The sequence below is a fragment of the Artemia sp. Qi Xiang Cuo genome, chromosome 3 (assembly GCF_049724085.1).
Source record: "Artemia sp. Qi Xiang Cuo chromosome 3, ASM4972408v1, whole genome shotgun sequence".
Taxonomy (NCBI): Eukaryota; Metazoa; Arthropoda; class Branchiopoda; order Anostraca; family Artemiidae; genus Artemia; species Artemia sp. Qi Xiang Cuo.
Genome location: NC_142796.1, coordinates 65,007,699 through 65,032,162, shown reverse-complemented (window position 1 = coordinate 65,032,162; position 24,464 = coordinate 65,007,699). Strand labels below are relative to the sequence as shown.

At 37.6% G+C, this 24,464-nt stretch overlaps 1 protein-coding gene across 1 annotated transcript in view; it reads left to right on the top strand.

Moving 5' to 3' along the window:
• The first annotated feature begins 18,632 nt into the window (after positions 1-18,632).
• LOC148954418 (receptor-type guanylate cyclase Gyc76C-like) overlaps positions 18,633-24,464 on the top strand; it is a 269,197-nt gene continuing 263,365 nt past the window's right edge. The window contains exon 1 of the mRNA XM_089086478.1: positions 18,633-18,895. Coding sequence (XP_088942604.1) covers positions 18,730-18,895 — 166 coding nt within the window. The 5' untranslated portion in view covers positions 18,633-18,729. The remainder of the gene's footprint in view (positions 18,896-24,464) is intronic.

The following is a 24,464-nucleotide window of genomic DNA, read 5'->3' as shown; positions in this document are numbered from 1 at the left end:
ATAAATTGCTGTTGACATCCATGAAAAACAACAAATAAATTGACCAACACACATAACCATCCAAGAAACATCCATCAATGTGAGAAAAATCCTGTTTTTTCAAGTGAGAAAAATCCTTTTTTTTCATTCTCAGTAAGACAAAACCATCTCCCTAGGGACTCTATGCCCATACATGGTGTACTCGTGGGATCAATAGGGTGATTTCTACTTACGCTGGAAATTTTTAGTTGTACAGCTCTCCAAGCTTTTCCACTTCTTCTACGAATTTTACGTTTGTATACTGGTCTGCCATGTTGAGAACCAAAATAATTGGACAATATCAACGTGATAGCTCCCGAAAATGCATGGGACAACACTCGGCAACGCAACTATGACCACGGCTGGAGGCTCATACAGAACCAGGTTTTGACTGATTGGAAACTGGTCTCATCTGGATTGCCTCATCGATGGGCCCCCACTCTACTTCAAGGCCATGGTGACAAAACAGTTGCGTCCGCAGTCGGTTAGCAATTCTAGTTTCAAAACAGTTGCCCCGTGGGCGCTGGGCCTTAGACTTTGTTATCATGAACTGTTTGAAAAAAATGAGTCAAGCTGAGTACCTTATCAGTAGGGTAAGAGGTTCCATTTTGCGTAGATTATGTTCCATACTGTGTTATTTGCCCACTTTACGTTCCCTGGCAGCTTTCCATGGTTGATTACCAGACTAATTATTGCTATTGATGTCAATTGCATATGGAATTATACAAAACCTATCAGACAGCTTTCTTGGCCAACCGGGCATGTTTCTGGGCCAACCAGACAAGTTTCTGGGTCAACTATAAGTTTCTGGACCTTTAGATTCAATGGCACCTTTCCATAGCAGATTACCAAACTACTTAATTGATAGTGTATAATGTAGTCAAACATGTTTTGGGAGCACGCGCGAAATTATGTAACTCAACATCCTGTTTTATTCATCCTTGAAACCTCGTATAAAATGGTTATGTATTGGAATTTAATGTTCATTATGTATTAGCATATTGAGCATTGTACACTGCATATTATTAACTCTGAAATAATGGATATTTCTATTTTCAATGTGAGTACACTTTCATTCCTTATTTCCAAAAAAAATCGTTTTACTAGTAAATTCAAATTTCAGGGGGACTTAGCCCCTCCCCCTCCCAAAAAAAAATCTTTATACATTGTTTTAAAATATACACTTTTTTCCATTACGTAAATCTCATCCTCCCTCCTCCCACCATTCATCACCATTTAATTCTTTCAATTAAAGTTATTGCTCAAAATTGTCTTTTCACCTTGATGTGTTTAAAATTATCAAAATATACTGGCTCTCCTTTGCGGTAAAAGCTGCGTGTGAATCTCCAACAAGAGGGGAGATTTTCATAAACAACATTCCCGTGGAAAGAGAGATTACTCTTAATTAAGCTTGTGAGGATTCAATGCTTTGCATATTTCAATGATGTCTGAAAAAAGGGGAACGAATTGTCTACAAAATTAAAAGAGATTATTGAATACTTATGCAAGATTAACTCAATGAGAGGGTAAACCTAGGGTGGCTTAATTTTCCAAAATTTAGGGGGGGGGGGTCAATTTTGAATCCAGGATATTTGTTGGGGAAGGGGTTAACGCTTTTAATGATGAAAAAATAGAAGTGAAAAGATAATTATTTTTATCATAATTGTTTTCTACTTCAGTGTCGAACCATTTCTCTTTGACATTTTAGCGATTTTAACTGTAGCATTTGAATAAAAGGCAGTAAGATATATTCTTTATTGATCTGCATTGCGCTTGCAAAAAAAACGCAAGATTAACTCAATGAGAGGGTAAACCTAGGGTGGCTTAATTCTCCAAAATTTAGGGGGAGGGGGTCAATTTTTAATCCAGGATTATTGTTGGGGAAGGGGTTAGTGCTTTTATTAGTGACAAAATAGAAATGAAAAGATAATTGTTTTTACCATAATTGTTTTCGACTTCAGTGTTGAACCATTTCTCTTCGATATTTTAGGGATTTTAACTATAACATTTGAATAAAAGGCAGTAGTATGTATTCTTTATTGATCTCCCTTGCGCTTGAATAAATCGCAAGATTAACTCAATGAGAGGGTAAACTTACTGTGGCTTAATTCTCCAAAATTTAGGGGGAGGGGGTCAACTTCGAATCCAGGATTATTGCTGAGGAAGGGGTTAGCGCTTTTATTAGTGACAAAATAGAAATGAAAAGATAATTGTTTTCTACTTCAGTGTCGAACCATTTCTCTTTGATATTTTAGCGATTTTAACTATAGCATTTGAATAAAAGGCAGTAAGATATATTCTTTATTGATCTGCATTGCGCTTGCAAAAAACGCAAGATTAACTCAATGAGAGGGTAAACCTAGGGTGGCTTAATTTTCCAAAATTTAGGGGAAGGGGGGAAGGGGTATTTCAAAAAATCTCCCCATAATATAATTTTACTTAAGAAGCATTTAAATATTTCTAAAGTGCTAAGACATTGAGTGCTACAAACACCAGAATGAACTTTAGAGGGCAATTTATCTGTAAAAAAGGGATTATTATTTCATCACTAAATTTTTCTTCTTTTTAAAGGATGTTGAGGTGGATTCATACAATAACCCTCCCTGCGAAAAGAGACCAAGATGGGGTGATATCACATCGATGCAAGCTGCAAGACCATCAATCATAAGATATGCTAGCTCCAATACAAGTTCGCTGGACTAGCCAGGAGCCTCTCAAGCCAGTGTCAGCTCTGCACAAACCTCTGGGCTCACCCCCTATCAAGCATTGCCGGGCCCTTCACGACCAATGCAATGCGTGAATGATGAGACCCCTACATCTCTCGACATGCAAGTTGCAAATTTAAATATGAGTTTTCAAATATTATTTCTCGCTAATGATTCTTTATCCCAAGTCTATTTGAAGGAGTGTGTGAGCGGTACATGTGCCGCTTATTTTTCTGTATACCCGATAATTCAATAGCATCGTAATGATTGTCGCATGTGTGTGTGTGTGTGTGTGTGTGTGGGTGTGTGTGTGTGAGTGTGTGTGTGTGTGTGTGTGTGTGTGTGTGTGTGTGTGTGTGTGTGTGTGTGTGTGTGTGTGTGTGTGTGTGTGTGTGTGTGTGTGTGTGTGTGTGTGTGTGTGTGTGTGTGTGTGTGTGTGTGTGTGTGTGTGTGTGTGTGTGTGTGTGTGTGTGTGTGTGTGTGTGTGTGTGTGTGTGTGTGTGTGTGTGTGTGTGTGTGTGTGTGTGTGTGTGTGTGTGTGTGTGTGTGTGTGTGTGTGTGTGTGTGTGTGTGTGTGTGTGTGTGTGTGTGTGTGTGTGTGTGTGTGTGTGTGTGTGTGTGTGTGTGTGTGTGTGTGTGTGTGTGTGTGTGTGTGTGTGTGTGTGTGTGTGTGTGTGTGTGTGTGTGTGTGTGTGTGTGTGTGTGTGTGTGTGTGTGTGTGTGTGTGTGTGTGTGTGTGTGTGTGTGTGTGTGTGTGTGTGTGTGTGTGTGTGTGTGTGTGTGTGTGTGTGTGTGTGTGTGTGTGTGTGTGTGTGTGTGTGTGTGTGTGTGTGTGTGTGTGTGTGTGTGTGTGTGTGTGTGTGTGTGTGTGTGTGTGTGTGTGTGTGTGTGTGTGTGTGTGTGTGTGTGTGTGTGTGTGTGTGTGTGTGTGTGTGTGTGTGTGTGTGTGTGTGTGTGTGTGTGTGTGTGTGTGTGTGTGTGTGTGTGTGTGTGTGTGTGTGTGTGTGTGTGTGTGTGTGTGTGTGTGTGTGTGTGTGTGTGTGTGTGTGTGTGTGTGTGTGTGTGTGTGTGTGTGTGTGTGTGTGTGTGTGTGTGTGTGTGTGTGTGTGTGTGTGTGTGTGTGTGTGTGTGTGTGTGTGTGTGTGTGTGTGTGTGTGTGTGTGTGTGTGTGTGTGTGTGTGTGTGTGTGTGTGTGTGTGTGTGTGTGTGTGTGTGTGTGTGTGTGTGTGTGTGTGTGTGTGTGTGTGTGTGTGTGTGTGTGTGTGTGTGTGTGTGTGTGTGTGTGTGTGTGTGTGTGTGTGTGTGTGTGTGTGTGTGTGTGTGTGTGTGTGTGTGTGTGTGTGTGTGTGTGTGTGTGTGTGTGTGTGTGTGTGTGTGTGTGTGTGTGTGTGTGTGTGTGTGTGTGTGTGTGTGTGTGTGTGTGTGTGTGTGTGTGTGTGTGTGTGTGTGTGTGTGTGTGTGTGTGTGTGTGTGTGTGTGTGTGTGTGTGTGTGTGTGTGTGTGTGTGTGTGTGTGTGTGTGTGTGTGTGTGTGTGTGTGTGTGTGTGTGTGTGTGTGTGTGTGTGTGTGTGTGTGTGTGTGTGTGTTCGCGTGTGTTTGCTTGTATGTTCGTTTGGTTTTTAGTTTGCGTGGTCGTGTGTGTCTGTGTGCACGTGCAGTGTATGTGCCAAATATACTTGATAAATAATTGAGATATTGTAAATTCAATGGCAATGTAATGATTTTCACTATTTTATTGTGTGTTTGTGTCTATGTTACTAACAATAATTTGTAATGTATTATGCATTTGTTCTATAAATAATGCTTTAAGCAAAAAGTATTTAGTTTAAATAATTCTAGGAGGAATTTAGTTTTGAGGATGGAGTTAAAAAATGAACATGTTTTTTTACTTTATAAAATAATGGTTATTTCACATAGAAAATAAAACCTTTTTTCTATAGGTTAATGAATTAGTCTTTTCGACATTTTTCAACATCGTAAAAGTGTATGTCAGAGATATTAAAATGTTAATCCCCCGCCCCCAACCATTGTTTTAAATTTCTCTGCTCCCCTCAGAGATAGCTGAATATAATGCATTTTTTTTATTAGCAAAGAAAGCACTCTTTTGCGTCTTTCTGAACTTTCTGAGGGAGGAGAGGGTAACTTTTTAGTTTTAAAAATTAGCTTATGAGTAGAAAAATGCTTCACTACATATCAACTGAATTGTATTTTAACCCATCAAAAGTTATGAGAAAACTAAGAATTTTTGAAGTAGAAATTCAGACATCGTATAATTTGTTTCCGCAGCACGTTTCTATCTGACTTCAGCGCGTTTCTATCTGACGCTCTTTCCACAGCACGTTATAGGCTAATGGAATATAGGCTAAGGGGTTAGAAACGCAATTTCAACCTGTAAGAATATTTCAGCGTGTATGTGTGTGTGTGTGTGTGTGTGTGCGTGTGTGTGTGCGTGTGTGAGTGTGTGTGTGCGTGTGTGCGTGTGTTATTAACAAATTTGTAATTTATTATACATTGTCTTATAAAAAATGCTATAAGCAAAAATTTGTAATTTATTATGCATTTGTTTGATAAATAATGCTATAAGCAAAAAAATTGATAAAAAAAAGTGTGTTATAATTGTGATAAGACTTTCGTCAAAGAAAAAAAACTTAATCCATTCATTTTCTAGTTTCAGGGGGAAGCTGTGAAAACTTCTGCCTTCCCTGGTCCGGGACTTCAAAGTATCATGGGTAATTTTCCCCTCTCACCGGATGATGATGATGTTAGTGAAGGTACTTTATTTGGTATCCCCCTAGATTTTAGATTTACAGCTGAAGAAATGGACAGTCTTATGGAAATTGCTTGACCTAATTTTTCCGGGGACACTTTTGACGACAACTTTACGATTATTGAATTGGATCCTGTACAAACAGGTGCAGGACATGAAAATAGCGTCAAGTCCCCGGAATTACGTGAATTTTATTTGTTAGAGTCTGCTCTAAGTCACATTTAGATTTTAACCCTCCCGAGGAAAACGCGGTTGACGGGGGCATTATTTTAACTGACCCCGTGAATGTTCTCCATAGCTACATCGACAGAATTCGAGCACTTATAGAGATTCAGATTCAGAAATGGGGGGTCCAGGGGGAGTTAAAGCATCAGTGAATCAAAAAGTTTATTTACAAAAGGGGACATCTGGGGATATTTTTTATTTTCATTTTTCAACTGGCAACCAGACTTTTTACCCTGGTCTAAACGAATTTGAGAGCAACTTTTTTAACTGGGTAAATAAACTCATTTCGACTTTGGACACGTTTAATGAGAGGGGAAGTGGGTCCACCATTTTATACATTGAATACATGGATCTGAATCTCAGTAGATTTAAAAAAAACTTTATTTTAAGGGGAGGGCGGGGTAATCTAAAAATAAAATGCCACCCAGATTTATCGGCTACAGGAGGGGTTCAAGGTTTCAGATTTGATACAGGGCTGCAATTCTTTATTTATGCATTTTTAGCTGCAGCCCATAAAACACTAAACAAAGATTCAACAGTAAAAACTCTCGACAGACTTGCTCGTAACGGTGGAAAAAATTTCCCTAATGTAAATTTTGATTGTTTAGAGGGGAAGTATCCGGTATCCTTGAAAGAAATATCCTTATTTGAAAAATGCAAATGAAAATCTTGGGTTGGGGGTGGTTGTTCTCCAGTATGATACGGAATTTGTAGATGGGGGAAAAAACGAATAAAAAAGGGGTTTTGTATTCAGTGAGGACACCGATGGTGGAAAATCTTAAAAATTTGGTTTGGGTTATTTACGAGCCTCCCAGAGATGTAAATTCCTATGGTCATTTTTTCCCCGTTACAGCAATAAGTCGACTCTTATCTCAAGGCGTTCAGAAAGGGGAACGTCACTATTGCCCCATGTGCCTTTCTCCATTTCCATCTGAGCGAACATTTTCGGCCCACAAGAGCCATTGCAAAATTCATGGCAATCAACGAATTGAAATGCCGGCAGAAGGCAAAGACACTTTACAATTTAAAAATTACCGAAATTCCCTGCTACAAGTTCATAAAGTATCTTTAGACAGTGAATCAAGACTGGTGGAGGTATCAGACCCATCAAGGCCAAATATAGTCAAGGAACACAAACTAGTTGCGTGTCCCTGCGCACACGCCCGTCACGATTCCAACAATAAAATGCAGTTGGAAGAGATTTTTTTGGCTATGGACGAGGAGGGCAGCATGAAAAAGTTATTGGTATCCTTAATAAAAACCGCAAACAACACAATTTCACGATTACGTCCCACCAACTACCCAATGAAATTGTCAGATAAAGATTAGCTGGCGATAGAAAAGGGGTCGATCTTCTGGGTTTGTAGGTATGCCCTTGCTCCCAAATGCATGGTCCAGGATCACAACAATCTTATTGACCCCAATTCAACGGGACAAAGTAACTTTCGGGGGTGGGCTCACAATTCATGTAATTTAAATATTAAACAGCAACTTTTTCTTCCGGTTCTTATACATAATGCTAACTACGATCTGAGGTATGTGCTACCAGCATTGGCGCATCTTCAAAGAAATGGAACAGTGGATGATGCATGGGTGATAGACAGCTTTTCCTATAAAATCATTCCTAAATCATCGGAAAAGTTTCTTGTTTTGGAATTTATGTGGAAATTTGTTGAAGCTGACGTTGAGTACACGAATAAAATTTGCTTTTTAGATTCCTACAGTTTTTTTCTTAAATCATTGAGCGAATTAATTCAGGTACAGAAAAACGATGACAGCTGCAATGCTTTCCCCCTTCTCAGGCAACAATTTCCAAATGATTTATATGATTTGTTGACGGTCAAGGGCATATATCCTTATGATTATTATTGTTCCATGTCGAGATTCGCCGAGGAAACTATTTCCCCGATTGAATCGTTTTACGATAGTCTACATGATCGTAGGTGCACCCCCGATGAATACAGTTTTGCTAAAAAAGTTTGGGCAGAGGGAGGGTTTAAAAACAGATTTGACAACTGGAAGCTTTATTTGTCGAGTGACGTATTAATTCTGTTGGAAATTATGTGTAAAAATACGGATACAATCTATGGGGAGTTTAATCTTAATTTGGGTTTAAATATTTCTTCGTCTCATTTGGTGATGGACATCATCCTAAGAATTAGCACTAGACATTGATCAGCATCTGTTCATAGAAAGGTCAATGAGGGGTGGATTTGTTTTTCACGGGGATCGTATCTTGGAAACTGATCCAACAGGAGAGAAGACGGGGACAAAATCGGATGCAGTTTTCCTTGATATGAATTCTCTCTACCCCTAAGCCATGTCCCATTATGCGCTACCTTGCGGTGACTATAAATGGCTTAATGACCCTCAAGCCCCCCATTTCCCCAACATTGACAGTGTTGAGGAGAATGGGCCGGTTGGATGGTTTTTTGAAATTGACGGGGAGATACCAGTCGAGCTTCACTATTCAGTAAAGGATTTTGTTTTCCCATGTATCAATAGACCTGTGACTAAGGACTCTTTGAGCCCTCGAAATAGGCGTTTAGTCGAGGTGGAGGGATTGCATTGGACACCTTCAAAAAAAAACTTATTGCTGACCTTCTGCCGAAAGAAAACATAGTTGTACATCATGTAGCGTTAAAATGGATGTGCAACAACGGTTTCAACGTCACAAAGGTTCACCGAGTACACCAGTCTAGTCAAAAACCCTATCTGAAAACGTTCGTTGACACTTTTGTCAGCAAACATTCTGAAGCGCAGACGAAAGCCGAAAAAGAAATTTATAAACTCATTTTGAATTCAGCTTTCGGCAAAATGTGTGAGAGTGTTCGAAATAGGAATCGTTGTGACGTCGTGACCGATCCTGAACAATGTGCTCGAATTATTGCCGATCCAAATTACACTTCCTTCACAATCATTGGCCCGGACTTGGTACTATTGAATAGGAAAAAAAGACGCATTGAATTGAATACAAATAGTACTGCAGGCAGTGCGATCTTGGAGATCTCTAAAAAACTCATGTTGGAATTCTACTACAATGTGGCTAGGGTACAGTGGCCGGAAAGGGGGCAAGTATCGGTCTGCTATGGGGACACGGATTCTCTACTGTTAAAAGTAAAAACCCAAAATCTAATTAATGATTTGGCGTACGGTGAAATTATCAGCTCACGGATAGACTACACCAATTGGAGTAGTCTTTACCCAGAGCTAGTGAAACGTTTGGCACCAAATCAGCTTGATTTCCCGTGGTATGTTTGTAGGTCCAAAGGTGTACTTTATACAGATATACGACGAGGAAATCAAGAAACATTGCAAACGAGTGCCCACGCGCTATGTGGATAAGAGTTTTAACATAGATACTTATAGGAATTGTATTGTTGAAAATACGTTTCCACCATCCAAACTGCTGACAATTCGTTCCCTCAGATATAAGAACTTTACTGTAAATATGGAAAAAATTGCCATGATTATTATCTCAGACAAGGTCTATGTTTGGCAAGACGGTGTGACTACCCTTCCCCTTGGACACTATTTAACTTTAGACCGGGCCGAATGTGTTATCCATAGGGAAAGTCTCGGTTTAAATAAAGTCCTTTAAATTATTTCCTAAATCCTTTGGGTGGGGCCTCGCGGCCTTTGGGGGGGGGGGGGCTTCGCGGCCCGGTGGGGGGGGTGGCCGCCAGCGGGGGGCGCACTGCCACTATCAAAGTTATCTATTTTTTACTTAGAGCAGATTTTTTTGTGAATGTTTCATTTAAAAAAAATGATATTTTTTCAAGTGCTTTAATCTAATCTTGTATTTTTTTTATAAATAAACAAAAAAAGTGAATTTATTTAAGTGTTTTTCTCTGTGTGCCTATGTAACTGTTGTATTTTTTTAAATAAATTTAAAAGAAGTGTATTTTTTCATGTTTAATGTGCTTTTTTTAAGTATTGTTACTTTTTTTATGCATATAATAAAAGAAAATATGATTCTGCATTCGTCTTCTTCTTCTTATTATTCTAGAACAGAGTAGTAGAAGGGAAATGATTTAGTCATTAGACAACTATAGTCTACAGTTAATTGTCCAGGTGAACTGTTGAAGGGAACAGGTATCAATTTGAAACACCATTCAGATCGTTAATGTGTGGGCTATCTATTTCGGGCAAAACGACACTCTTAGCTAAAGTAATTAGAAATTGCAATAAAATGATTGTGGAAAAGCCGAAAAAAAATCTACTATTGTTACAGTATTTGTTCAGGAGTCATATGATAAAATAAAAGCAATTGCTGCCACCACGGGTTTGGTGCAGATACAATTCATACAGGGACTTGATGTTTTCAACATTATTGAACCAAACTCTTGGCTGATCATTGACAATCTGGCTGAATCTATTGAAAAATGGTCCCAGGACATGCTGCAATTGTTCACTGTTCGCTCTCATCATGAACAGATTTCCGTTACTCTGGTTCTACACAATCTCTTTCATCAGAGCAAATGTATGCGAACACTTGCTTTGAACTGCACCTACTATATCATCTACACAGTTGTTTGTGATTCTAGCTCACTAATAACACTCAATAAACAAATCTATCCAGGTGCCCCTAAATTTTTGCTCTCAGCATACAATCAGGCTATTAATAAACCCCACGGTTATATCCTATTGGATCTTAATCAAAATACACCCGAGGATCTGCGTGTAGTCACAGATATTTTCGACAACGAAATTACAGTATATCTCCCCGTGAACAATAAAAAAACCTATTAGTCGCTATCATGACACTGAAGAAACTACATGAAAAAACACATTTGTTTTCAGTTCTAAGCACTTCAAAACCTTCGCTTAGGAAAGCAATACTCATACATGGTATTGACAATGATTTCATTAATCTAATATCTGAACTTTGCTTAAATTTGACCGAGGGTAATGTTCACCTGACATAAGTAGTTAAGTAACAGGTAAACCAACATTCTTCCATTGTACCTAAAGTGGCCTCTAAAAAGAAAGGAAAGAATTTTAAAAGGAAACGACTTCTAAAGGCGGGCGGTAGCCTTTTCACACTTTTACTGCCAATAATTGCAGGACTTGTAAACAGTTTTCTTTAGATGGCAAAACCCTATAAATTGTCTCCAATAGAACTCGCTCTCTTACCCGTGGAACACTTTGAAAATAATCTGAGTAAATTCCTTGATAATGAAAATATTGAGGATGATAAAAAACTGTTTTTACTTCAAGATGCACTTCACCGAGTGGACAAACACAAGTCCTATCGGTCGAAGCCCACTGCTGCTGGTATTGATCACAAAAAAGAATCATCTCCTCAAGAGTCTGCTGGAACACAATTAATGAAGGAGGATTTGTATTATTTTGTTTCGAAAATTGGAAATATCGGGCCCAAAACATTTGGTGAAAAAAGTACACGACTCCTAGTCCATCTCATGGAAAGTGGTCAAGATCACATTCAAGTTGAGAGCAATGGGAAAGGGATTATAATTCAGGGCAAGAGCTATAATCTACTTGATTTAATCTATGACATGGTTACAAATAGTAAAGGACTTTTATCGTTTGACACTCATATATACAAATTTCTAAATACATTAAACTTCCCCAAAAGTCTTATTAGCAATAGACAAATTATAAAAAAATTAAATGAACATGCATCATCATCATCAACAACATTGACACCATTAAAGTATGAACATGAAGAGAAAGAAGATTTTAAATCAATTTTGGAAAATACTAGCACACCATTGATAGCTAGACAAAAGCGAAGACGTATCAAGTCATCGTCACCACTACCACCATCAACAGCCAGTATACCAAAGGGTAAAGGATGTTAAACAACGCGTTTACGATCAAAATTGTTTAAGCTCTGAACAGTAAAATTTTGGTGAGGCGGGGAGTTTAAGTTCCCCCACCACTCTTTCCAAAGTCAATGGTGTTCAAACTAAAAGTGTACAAGACTATCTACAAAATGAATCAAGTTACACTCTGCATAGAAATCATAGACTTCGTGCCTATCAATATCGAAAACTAAAGCCTTTTGCCCATTGTATATAATGCAAGCAGATCTCCTGACTCTAGATGAGGTTCAACGACGTCACAATACACCGCACAAGTACATTCTACTTGAAAACAGTTTTTTTAGTCGCTATGCATATGCAATTCCATTGCGAACAAAGAGAGGTGTTGAAGTTGCTCAGGCCATTGAAAGTATTCTCGAACAGGATTCATATAAGAAAATTCAAACGGATCAGGGTAGTGAATTTGTTAATCCCCATGTTGCAAAAGTACTAGAGAAATATAGTACACTGCGCTATCATAGTCACAGTCCTATAAAGGCTGCATTGATCGAACTATTGATAAGAACTATTCGACTTTTAATTTCAAGATATTGTACATTGAAAAATGCATCGGCTTTTATTCATGATCTAGATAAAATCATGTTGATTTATAGTCAACGACCTCATCGATCATTGTCCAAATCTACGCTAACGGAAGTTCATCATTCTGATCATGATACAATTGACACTTTCTTAAACAGTATTCCAATGAATCAAATTTCAAGAAGAAAAATAAATTCAATGTTGGTGATACTCTTCGAATTAATAGAACAACTAATGTTTTTGAAAAGGGGAATTACTAGTGGTCCACCGAACTTTTTAAAGTGGCATAAATCCTAGACACTAAACCCAAAACTTATCGCCTGCGTGATCCAAAGATGAAGAGATTCTCGGTGGCTTTTTTGACTATGAACTATGAAAAAGTTAAAAATAATAGTGAAATCTATCAAATTGAAATGATATTAAAGATACTTACTCGCAAGGGTAAGAAACAGTTACTTGTTCGGTGGCTAGGATACAACTCTGATTTTGATTCTTGGATTGGTGTTGAAAATATTGACAATGCCCAATGATTTCTATGTCACTTTCATGTCCAATGTTTCCGATTTTTGGACAAGTGATTTTTAGACAAAACTCTCCCCCGCCATCAAATTTGACGGTGCGTATGAAGTGGCTTTTGTTGACTGTATTCTCAAAAATACCTGTGACATCCTGAGAAAGGATCGAGTGTATGATATAGACCTTATACTATTCCATTGGACACTCTTTGTCGGCTATGAATGGGTTGAAGCACTTACATATAGTGAATATCCACATGCCAAATTGAAATACATTGAATATGATAATATGGGAGATTTGTGTCGTACAATCAATAGAAAAATCTCATATCGCAGAAATGGTACATTCCATTTTAATTATTCATTGGAACATGATAGGATTTACATTAGCTCATCTGTTGACACTGAAATAATTATTCTCAATGATAATCTGAGAAACGTTTTTGGCTTTAAACAAAATATAATCAATGGGAAAAATGCTGGCACTGTTTACGGGATGGATCAAGTTATTTTTGCTGATTATACACCTGGTTTTGCCTCGGACTCTTGCATATTTCTCTATGCATCCTTTGTGGAAACATCGAGAGTCGATAATTCAATTATCCCCCTCCTACGTGTTCTTCAACGAAAAACATCTCATGAACTTGTTCATCACTATAATATAAAGCATCTTCAGTATGTTCCTGTAAACACTTCGTATTTGGAACTCTGCCAGTTAACACTAAGAAGTGAATTGGGTGATCCTCTAGCAATAACAAAAGGCTTAGCAGTGATTACATGTAATTTTCGACCCATTGTCGGCGACAGCACAATCACCTAAAATGAACAATATAAGAATTCCATTTGTCTGTCCCGAGATCGATTGTTATGTTGGTGCTTTGATCCCACGTCAAATAGGCAATGGATTGGACTACTACAAGGGTCGTACTACAATGTCTGGCTATGGTCTTGGTAGCTGGTTTGCTAGGCAATTTCGTTCTGCACTACTCCTTGCCAGAAAATATCTTGTACATGCTGCATCAAATTTTTCTGCCTCCACATTACAGGACTGAGGGTCGGGCGAGAATATCAGGGGAAGTGTTGAGGAAAATATTAGATCCTCAGCAAGAGCCGTTGGTGAGCAACTAAAATCTCGACAAAATGGGGAGGGATTGAAAAGGATGCGTTCGCGTCATTCACTTATCAGTCTCCATCCAGGCAGGAAGCAAAGGACTTCGGGGAATAAAACGACGAAGGCCAATAAGCAGAAGAAGAAAAAGAAAAAGATTGTTAGATCAAAGAAGGGTTTCTTCTCATAAGATGACTTATCTCCCCCACAAGGAATCATATCCATCAATCAGTTCCTCATTGAATCTATTCAATGCTGAAAATGTTGATGTCAGTTTCAAGCATGGCTACTATGAACAATTTCATCCCCAACAACCCCTCTCGGAAAATATACACTTTCAAATATTTTCCAATGAAGACTATTTCATTTACTTGTCATCAAAATTTATTGATTTAAATGTCGCGGTGAAGAAAAAGTCAGATAATGCAACTCCAAATGCTGGCGATGGTCTCTCCAATAAAATCTGTATTCTACAGAATATATTCAAACAAATTAATGTATTTATTAATGGAACATTGGTGAGCGCTAGCAATAATTTATCAAACTATGCAAGCTACATACAATTTATGATGATGACACCAAAGGCGTACAAAGAGATGAGAGGACAATCATTGGGCTATGAATATCGATCAGGTTTTGATACTGACGGTGAGTTGACTACTGCAGTGACCCAGGAGTATCATCTGTTTGGAAAATTAAATCATGAGATATTCAATATATCCCAGTGGCTACCCCCCAATGTCAAGATTGACATAAAGTTACAGCTGGCCCCTTCGAATTTCATTTTGAGAAAAACACTTCCTGCAGCACCCGATGCAAATGTCATTATCACATAGGCAATTCTCCATGTCCGAAAACAACAGGTTATGAGCTCTGTTGCATTGGCAGTGGAAAAGCTAAGAGCCAATGGTAACACCATTAAACTTCTTGTCCCACCATACGATCACCAATCAACGTCAAATTGCCACCGTTTCTCGTAGCTATAGCGATTCATCATTTATCAATGGAGAAATCCCATCAAAATTGGCTTTGGCCTTTGTGAAGAGTGGCAGTGCCCTTGGATCCTGGACTGAATCCCCCCATGATTTTAATTTTTTTGATCTATCTAGCCTCGTGTGTAAAGTGAATGGCATTCCACTGTACACTCTATCATTAGACAAAAAATCCTAGAGAACTCTGTACGAGTTGACCATGCAATCCCTAGATCATGACTCTCAACTATTTGAAAATGGAATAACCGATTCAATGTTTTCAAAAAATCATGGGGTTATTGTTTTGGACTTGTCAGGCACACAGGATATGAGTATAGTACGAACAGGGAATGTACGTTTAGAGCTTTTGCCGATTCTCTGACTGAGAGTATCACGCTAGTATAACTGAGTTAATTTGAAACCTATTGGGAAATCACAACCAACGGTAGTGTACTATTAAACGTAGCACAATGATCAAAAACCAAATAATTAACGTATTTAGCATATATTCATATTTTACCCCGTACAATTTGTATTGAAAACAATCGGACTTCATTGAAAAAATTCCAAGTGTTAACAATGCCCTAATCATTGTTAATAGCAGTCCATCGACTTTGAAGACCGGTCATTGGCTATGCATCTTTCAAACTGCGAAGAATATGGAATTTATTTATCCTCTTGGCCTATCGTATAAATTCTACGCTCCATACATCATCAACTTTATTGAAAGCAGTGGGAAAACCATTATTCAAAATCAACGAAGAGTACAGGATTTAACGACTAAGACATGTGGCTTTCATGCATTACTCTTTTTCATGTTCAGATATCGTGGATACACCTACAAGCAGTTTCTCAACATCTACATTGACTTACCACTATTTAACGACTTTATAGGGGAGAATATGCTAAAAAGTATATTTAATATTAGTTTTAGTGCCCTAAGAATAAACTGTTCTAAAAATGTATGTGACATTGTTTATTAATAAAAATAAATTTATATACATGATAAAACAACTTTTCTACTTTTTAGATTTCATCCACTACTAGGTATTTGTCGACAACAACTAGTGCAAGTAGATTATCTGAATTCACAGTGTAATGATCCTGATGTACTGCAATGTCAGGGTCACATTTTCTACAGTAGAGTGTGACTTCACTCCTGTCATATCTCTTTGTATAGTCAATGATACTATTCTCATTCATTCTATAGAATTCACATGTTTCAATTTGCTTATTTGAAGCAATTTCACAAACAGTGTCCTCAAGTGTCGAATCACATTCCGTCACATACAAATAAAAATCAGTGGGCATATAATCATAGTTGTCATTGTCTTCACAACGATGACGAAGAAACCATATTCTTTTGTTGTTCCAACAGTTTAATCGTTGACCCGGTTCCTCCTCCCAGAACAATCTAAAACCACGACGATACCAATCTCGTAGCAATAAACTAAAATCACGCTTATGATTCTTTCTAATCATACCGGGATAGGTATTCTCCCACTGATTACATATATCATAATGGCAATTGAAGAATAGGTGTCGTCTAGGATGAGAGTCACACACCTCTTCAAGAAAGGAATTACAACCTTTAATTTGTATAGCATATCCTCTACGCAATTTACACGGGTTGCATAATCTACACTTTTCATCATACTCATCAATCATTGTGTAATTCTCAAAGGATGACCAGCTGCCCAGTTTGTACATGCATAGCAGGCATGTATGGAAAATTTTTTCATGTGTTGACACTCTCACTGCCACAATGAAACTGAGCTAGCAACAACAAAAATTGTCTGAGATAGAGAGAGATAGAGGAGTAAATACCTCCGTTATCTCTAATTGGCTGCCTAAAAAACAGGTGTCAGCTCGAAAAAACCAGTCTGATTGAAAAACTTGGAGTTGAAAAAATTTGTGTGGGGAATCCCCGTTTTAGTCCAGAAACCTGTCTGGTTGGCCCAGAAACATGTCTGGTTGGCCCCGAAACCTGTCTGGTAGGTTTTGTATAATTCCATATTCAATTGACATCAATAGCAATAATCTGCCTTGGAAAGGTGCCATGTAAATATAAAGGCCCAGAAACTTATAGTTGACCCAGAAACTTGTCTGGTTGGCCAAGAAAGTTGTCTGGTAGGTTTTGTATAATTCCATATGCAATTGATATCAATAGCAATGATTAGTCTGGTAATCAACCATGGAAAGCAGCCAGGGAACGTAAAGTGGGCAAATAACACAGGATGGAACATAACCTACGCAAAATGGAACCTCTTACCCTACTCTTATCTAATTTCTTTGCTATTATTGGACAGGGAAAATGTTTTCTTTTTTTTAGCCCTTTCGGTTTTCTAATAGGGGGATCAGGGGCGGATCCAGGTTTTTTTTAGGGGGAGGGAGGCAAAATAGCTTGATCCAATAAACTGGCATTAGGAGCAAGTTTAATTGACGCAATCGCGTCAATCGCGTTAATTAAGTAGATTACACTACTTTAGACTACGTTAGGGGAATACGCGCCCCTCGCCCCCTGAATCAGCCACTGGGGGGAATGCATGTTTCCATCAATTCAAAGAGACGCATTTTCGGAATATATGGTTTTAGAAGTAAAGCAGAGCCATATTAAAACCTAGAACGAAAAGAAATAAAGTCCAATAATAATTCAACCTAAAATGAACAGAATTTTCTACCGATGATTGAAAAAGGGACAGTATTTAAAATGAATAGTCACATCAAATACAAAAAAAAAGAGAAGCTATTTTAGAGGAATATATTAATTACAAGCGAACAGAAGTTGAAATGAATAATCAAGTTAAATTTAAAATAAAAAATTACTGCAACTAGGAATTTACCACAACTAGGAGTTTTTGCTTGTCATAACACTCATTACAGCATTAAAAAGGTACTTATCTGTTAAAGCGACCCCATTCACGAAGTGAAGTTAGGTTAATCCTAATGAAATATACCAAAATATGATGAAAATATAATACTTTAGAAACAAATTTGGGCTATAGATTTGCACATTCAGAAATGGGGTAAAGTATAGCGGGTATGCATCCAAAATGTGTTAGCTACAATTATACTACATAATATGAAGTAAAAATTGTTTTCTAACTTCACGCTGTCCACATACTTTTCCCCCACCCCCTCAATGTGCAAAGTTATAGCCCAAATTAGTTAAGTCTAATGTATTCTGTCATTTGCCACTTATTTTCCACTGAGCGTAAGCTAATTGTCTCTTATTACAGACCGATGAAACCGGTTTGTGTTTGATTTTTACACAACATAATTCTTCATTGGGGTCGCTATAACAGATAAGTGCCAATAATAATATTAAAAGCCTAATCAAGGCTTACAAATAAGAGTGGTTGTGTTTTCCCTCCTTCTAAAGGGCTTGAGTGTCATCTGCTTTTTATTGAAAACAATATGAATTTTCAACAGTGTTGCATTTATTCGCCTTAATGTCTACAAAAAACCGTCGTATTGATCAAGGTGAGTGGAAAATCAAATAAAAGTATATTGCTTTTTTTATTTAATTCCCCAAAGTCTTAGCAATTTATTTGAAATTGTTAGTTTGGTTTCATATATGCAGGCATGATTTTCTTTTTCGGAAGAGCCTGACAGTTTAGAGGGAGGGAGTACAAGCTCTATAACAGCACAAAGATTACCAGGAAAATAAATGCAATATCTAAAATTTTAAATGAGCACTGGGACGGGTCGAAATCTCAAGCTGGGTTTGGCGCTTCTTATTGAAAAGAAGTGTTCTACATGATATAATTATCCCAGATGACATTTATATAATTATCCCTACTTAATATTTATCCCAGTTGACAGAGTTCAATGTTTATAGCGATCCTATGAAAGATTTTTTGATATGTCCACTGGCATTGTTTCAACTTGGTCCTCCGCTCTCTGCATCATCTTGACATAACCAGTTTGACTCAAACCATCACACTGAAAACATCAGTGAAAAGAGGAATTTTAATCTGTAAAGCCAGATGTTTCTTTAATTAGTGATTAGTTTTTATCAAGTAATGGATTGACTTGTAGAAGTGGAGATGTCATCTTTTTTCGTTTTGGTCATGCTGATTATCAAATCGGAATGTATTACTATACCTGTCGGATATTTGACCTCCTTAGAGGGTGATAGAATTGGATTAACTGTGAGTGGTGCGATGCAGTATGCGGTTCACATGGTTAATAGTAATGTGGAATTACTTAAAGGTAAATATTTTTAGGACTAGGATATTCACAATTCTATTGTTCTCACTCATTTGAAACTAAATTTCATCGAGTTGAGACTGCAATAAACCGGTTAAACAAAGAGCCTTTGTAAGGCTATAGGCCTATATGGGATCATCAGGGGGGGGGGGGTACTGGTGCTTCATTGTCAGAAATGTGACCGAGTGAAGAAATGTGAATGAGTTCAAACTTATTTCTCATTTACATCAGAAATAAATTTTACCCCCCCCCCTAATGTGTAAATATATACCCTGAATCTGTATATAGGCTAGGGGTGGGGGTTAAATACATTTTTGACAAAAATGATTTTTACATTTGGAAAGAGCATAAAAAAGGCATCCTAAATAAGTGTTGTTTACTTTATTTGTAAGTCAATAATATGAATAGCGAAAAATTTACCTTTTGAAGTACCTACCTCCACTCTTTCTCCCTCTTGAGGGTCTTGAAATTTGCCTACATGACAGGTCTTTACGGTACCTATTGAAATTTTGACAAAACAATATTTTACTTTAATATACAGTTATCAGCTGCTTTTTCTCTGGCTTTAGTTCTGAAAATGCGATTCCTGTTATCTAGGCAGTACCCAGGATTTTTTTTCGGAGGGTTTTTTACTCAGATTTTTTTCGGGGGGGGGGGGGGGATACCCAAAATAACCTTAAAAATGCATAAAAATTCAGTTTATATCCATTTTTTACGTTTTTATGAGCCAAACAAACATTTCCGGGGGGGGGGTCAACCCCCCCCCCACCCTCTGGGTACAGGCTTGTCTGCTATTTAAGTAGAATTTTAAGCCATATTATTGTTGTTGTTTTTTTTTTTAAATTTAAGAAATGTATTCGCATATCTTTAAAACCTTTTAAAGGTTTTAAATGGCCTATTTCTGTGGAAAACTGGCCCGAATACTAAAGAAAACTGGTCCGTTTCTGTGGATACTTTAATAATGCAGGCTTATCTTTGTTTTGGCAAGATTTTTGAAGAAAATAGCAAATAGTAAGTCTAGTACAATTCAATTCCCCAGCACCATTCAACACTTTCCAAACAAAATCTTTTGAACTGTGAATTGCCCCTCCCCATTTAGGCCAGGGATCCATTTCTTCACACAAAATACCATAGACTCTGGCTAAAATACAAATCATTACATTATAAAATGTAGAAAATTTCTATTAATCATATTCTTAGGGTCTTAGGCAGCAATTTTATAAGCCCTATAAGATGTTTTCTTCAGAAGTGTGTGTAGAGCCAAGGGCTATGTTAGGTTTCATTAGGAGGACAGTGGGAGGTGTGAAATTGTCAAGGGAGGGAAGATTAGGATATTTGCAAAGAATGTTGAATGAGGAATATAATGGTAGGCTAATTCGCTTTCGTTACTATAGTGTACCCTTTTGCTACTGAGCTAAACAGCTTTCCTTCACCTCCATAACGGCAGGGTGGTTATTTTTCTTTAACAAATCTACTATTACTACTACTAATAGCAAATCACTGCAGTATCAAGCCGCCTAAGAACAACACAGCTACGCATATTCCTTCTCCATCCCAGTCTATCCAAAATCTCCCTCTTTATACCCTCCCAAGGACTCCCAATTTCCTTTATACCTCTCCTTGCATCTTCCCACATCATTGAAGGACAATGTTTAGCAATCTGTCATCTGCAAAACATTTTCTAGCCATCTCAAACTTTCTTTCATTATAATGCTAGAAATCGGGATTGATCCACATTTTTTGCACAGCTTACTGTGAGTCAGTCAGTTGGGCGCCTAAAACCATCCTTTGGTAATTTATCTGGAAAGTTTCTATCAAATCTGCCTACGTATTTTGGAGTGCCCACACTTCACATCAATACTGAACCACTGTTATCGCTTTAGCTTCCAATATTGTAATATTGGTTTGTAGAATTATCTTGCTGCTCTTTCAAACTTTTTTCAACTGAGCATTAAACATCCTGGGCCATGGCAATGCCACTTCTAACATCTTCACAGCATCCTGCATCTTTACTGATAATACTACTTAGGCAAGAGAAGCTATCCACTTGATCACTTTTCTCGTTACCCAATATCACCTCTTCACCTTAACTTGTTCCGAGTCTAAGCGACTTAGTCTTCTTACCATTTATTTTCAAGCCTGTTCATGCGCTCTGATTTGTCAAAACAGTAGGGACCCCTTAGGCGGTGCTAAACCTGCATAATTTATGCATGTTTTTATGGTTTTTCTCACTGAGAATGAAAAAACATGGTTTTTATCACTTTGATGTATTTTCATGGTCTCGTTCTGTTTATGTTTAAGATACAGAGGGGAATGCATATTGCTTCACTCAGGGGAAGAGATTAATACTGACAGTACATAATTTATCCATGTTTTCATGGTTTTTTCTCACTGAGAATGAAAAACATGGTTTTTCTCACCGAGGACAATTTATTCATGGTTTATTGATCCACTAACGGGTCAATGACACCTCTTTCAAGGTCAATTTATTTGTTGTTTTTAAGTGTATTGACTCCGGGACGAAGTTTGCCCATGCGCGCTGAATTCTAACAGTGCAATGTATTGATCCACTAGAGGGCAAGTAGTTTTCTGAGAAATTGACTACATAATCGGTGGGCAATGTATTGGTTCTAATGGGAACAGGATCACGTGTCTCTTTCTACGCCAATCAGGGAAGTTTCCTAACATCACAATTCGCCCTTGAGATTTTGTATATAACGGACATGCGTTCTGGTTAAATTATCATACAGTTTTAAGACACCATGGCTAAAGAATTGAATATTATTGACAAGGAAACTTCATCTACATTTATTAATAATGTGAGTTCTCTTTAGTAAGTTTTCTTAGGTTATTTCCAAATAAAATCATTTTACATAGTCTCCCTTAGTATATTCAAATTCAGGTAAATCCCCCCCCCCCCAATACAAACTCCAATATTTGTTGTTTATAATCGTTAGAAAGCGTAAAATATGCTCTTTTTTGCCATGTAATCCCCCCCCCCCTGTTTACGACTTTAATTCTTTAATTGGAAATAACTCTTTTTCGATAAATTCATGGTTTCTATATTTCTACCTAAAAGTGACAACTTCCGTCAATTCTTAGGCATGCTAATTTTCATTTAAGCCGTCAACCTAACTTTTAGGATTTCCGCAATGATTTAAATAGGGGTAATTATGTCAAATGAATATTATGTTTGTCAATTACACAGATAGGTCGTCTCTAGTGAGTTCTGTTTAGTAAATTTTCTAAGGTTATTTCCAAATAAAATCATTTTACATAGTCCCCCTCCAGTATATTCAAATTCAGGTAAATCCACCCCTCCCCCCCCAAATACAAACTCCACTATGTGTTGTTTATAATCGTTAGAAAGCGTAAAATACACTCTTTTTTACCATGTATATCCCCCCCCCTGGTTACGACTTCAATTCTTTCATTGGAAATAATTATCTTTTTTGATAAATTCTTGGTTTTTGGTTCCTACCTAAAGTGACAGCCAACTTCCGTCACCCATTATGACATAATGCCGCTAAGATTTAAATAGTGATAATTATTGGCACTCGTCAAGTCTGTGCCCGGCTTGTTAATTCTCATGAATTAGAACTTAAGCATTATATTGGTTTCATGAAAAAGACACTTTTGTCCACTCGAATTAGCGATAGAGTAAATCTTATAAATTGCTAGGGGGAGAGGTGACAGTTACGATAAATAATTTAATATGGAAAATTTATCTTCCATTTCGAGTACTCAGTGTTTATATTGGGGGAGGGGGCTTCTTTGAGACAAATGCTTTTTAGACAAAATTATGCCTGACAATAAATTCTGGTTAGGAATGGGGGTACTAATTTTTCTTCTGTAAAAAGGGAGTCGTAATTCCATATTAATTTTTTTCTTCTTTTAAGGACAATTTTGAAGAATGCCTCCCTCCATCAAAGAGAGCAAGATAGGGTGGGGTGGCCCCAGCGCAAAGCTCTATGCAGCCTGGCAGAAAATTGAAAAAAGAGTGGGCGGCTTCTCATAATGCCTCAGCCCCACTTACACAAGATCGTGAGGTGCCCCCCCCCCATCATGCTTTGCCAGGGCCTTCAAGAACTGTCCCGATTACACAAGATCGTGAAATTGCCCTCCAGTATGCAATGCCAGGACCATCCAACTCCCAAGTGCAGCCGGAATATGGAAATGTGAGCATTTTTAGAAATAGTTTCTACCTGGTTATAGAAATATCCACCTATTTCTTCCAAATTTTTTTGGCCTTTCCTTTTCTCCATTTTTCAACCCTGTAAAAGTATGTCAGAGATATTAAAAGGAAATATAATGTTCTCCCTTTTGAATCATGTCAAGTGCATGCTTTCACCCTGCCGGAATCGGTTAGTGAAGCCAAAAAAAGACACCATTTTCTGCTCATAGTAGGGTAAATGATAATTTCTATTGCGATGTAAACGAAAGGTTAATTTTGCCTCTACGAATTTTTTAAAAGCAACTTTCTATCGGAATGAGTTGTGTATCATGAAAGGGATAGGCTATCCATTTCAAATCATGTTTTTTTTAAAAGCAGATAAAGAGTATTAATATGATTTTTTTTGGAATTATTTGAACAAACTCAAAACCTACTATGTCATGTAAATGTCTTTTATTAAGGTGGAACTTTCAGGATATATGGAGTAAACCAAATGCTACTAAGCACATGTAAACAATAATCCAATTTTAAAAATAGGGGATTTAGACACTTTGAAATAAGCTATTTTCTTTTATAGATTCCTCTGGTTCCACATTCTCCATCTCCCCCTGCTTATCAGTTGGAGAAGAAGATGCATCAATGGAGTTCATTCGCAACAATTCACCATGGAATGGTATCGTTAATGAAATTCCATGTGATATTGATAATTTTTTAACTAATTATTTTAATGTAGATAGTAGTACAGTTAAGCAGGGGGACTTACCGTTGCTAAGGCCAAACACCTATCAGCTTTTAGACGATTTTATCCGGGAATTAACAGGGAACCCTCCCCCTACTGATTACATGAACATGGTTCAAACAACTGAAATGGTTTCCTACAGCCCTATTATTGAACAAAGTGGGGGAGGGGTGGTGATAGTATGCAAGAGGGGGAGGAGGAGGGTGGAAATACCCAATTTACTAGATTAACTGACTTTCAGCGGTCAAATTCGATTTTAAATACGATAGTCGTCTACACTGCCACTTTTGGGGACCCTTTTAATTCGCTTATGGGGAGGGGGGAATTTTGTATTTGACCCTGTAGAAATTTTCCATGAATATGTAGATAAAATTCGTGCACTGTTTAAAACCAGATCCAGTTGTGGGGGGGGGGGGTAGGGATGCTATTAAGGTTTCAATTGTTTTAAAGGTATTTTATTTAAATGAGGGTATAAGCGAGGTTTATTATCATTATGTACATACCGAGAAGTTAGTGGTCTATCCGCATTTAGAAAATTACGAAACATTTTTTATGGATTGGGTAGGCCGTACTATTATGCTTCCGAAAATTATAACGAAAATGGGAGTGGATCAGTGGTTTTATTTATTGAAAATTTAATTATAAATTTTTGTAAATTT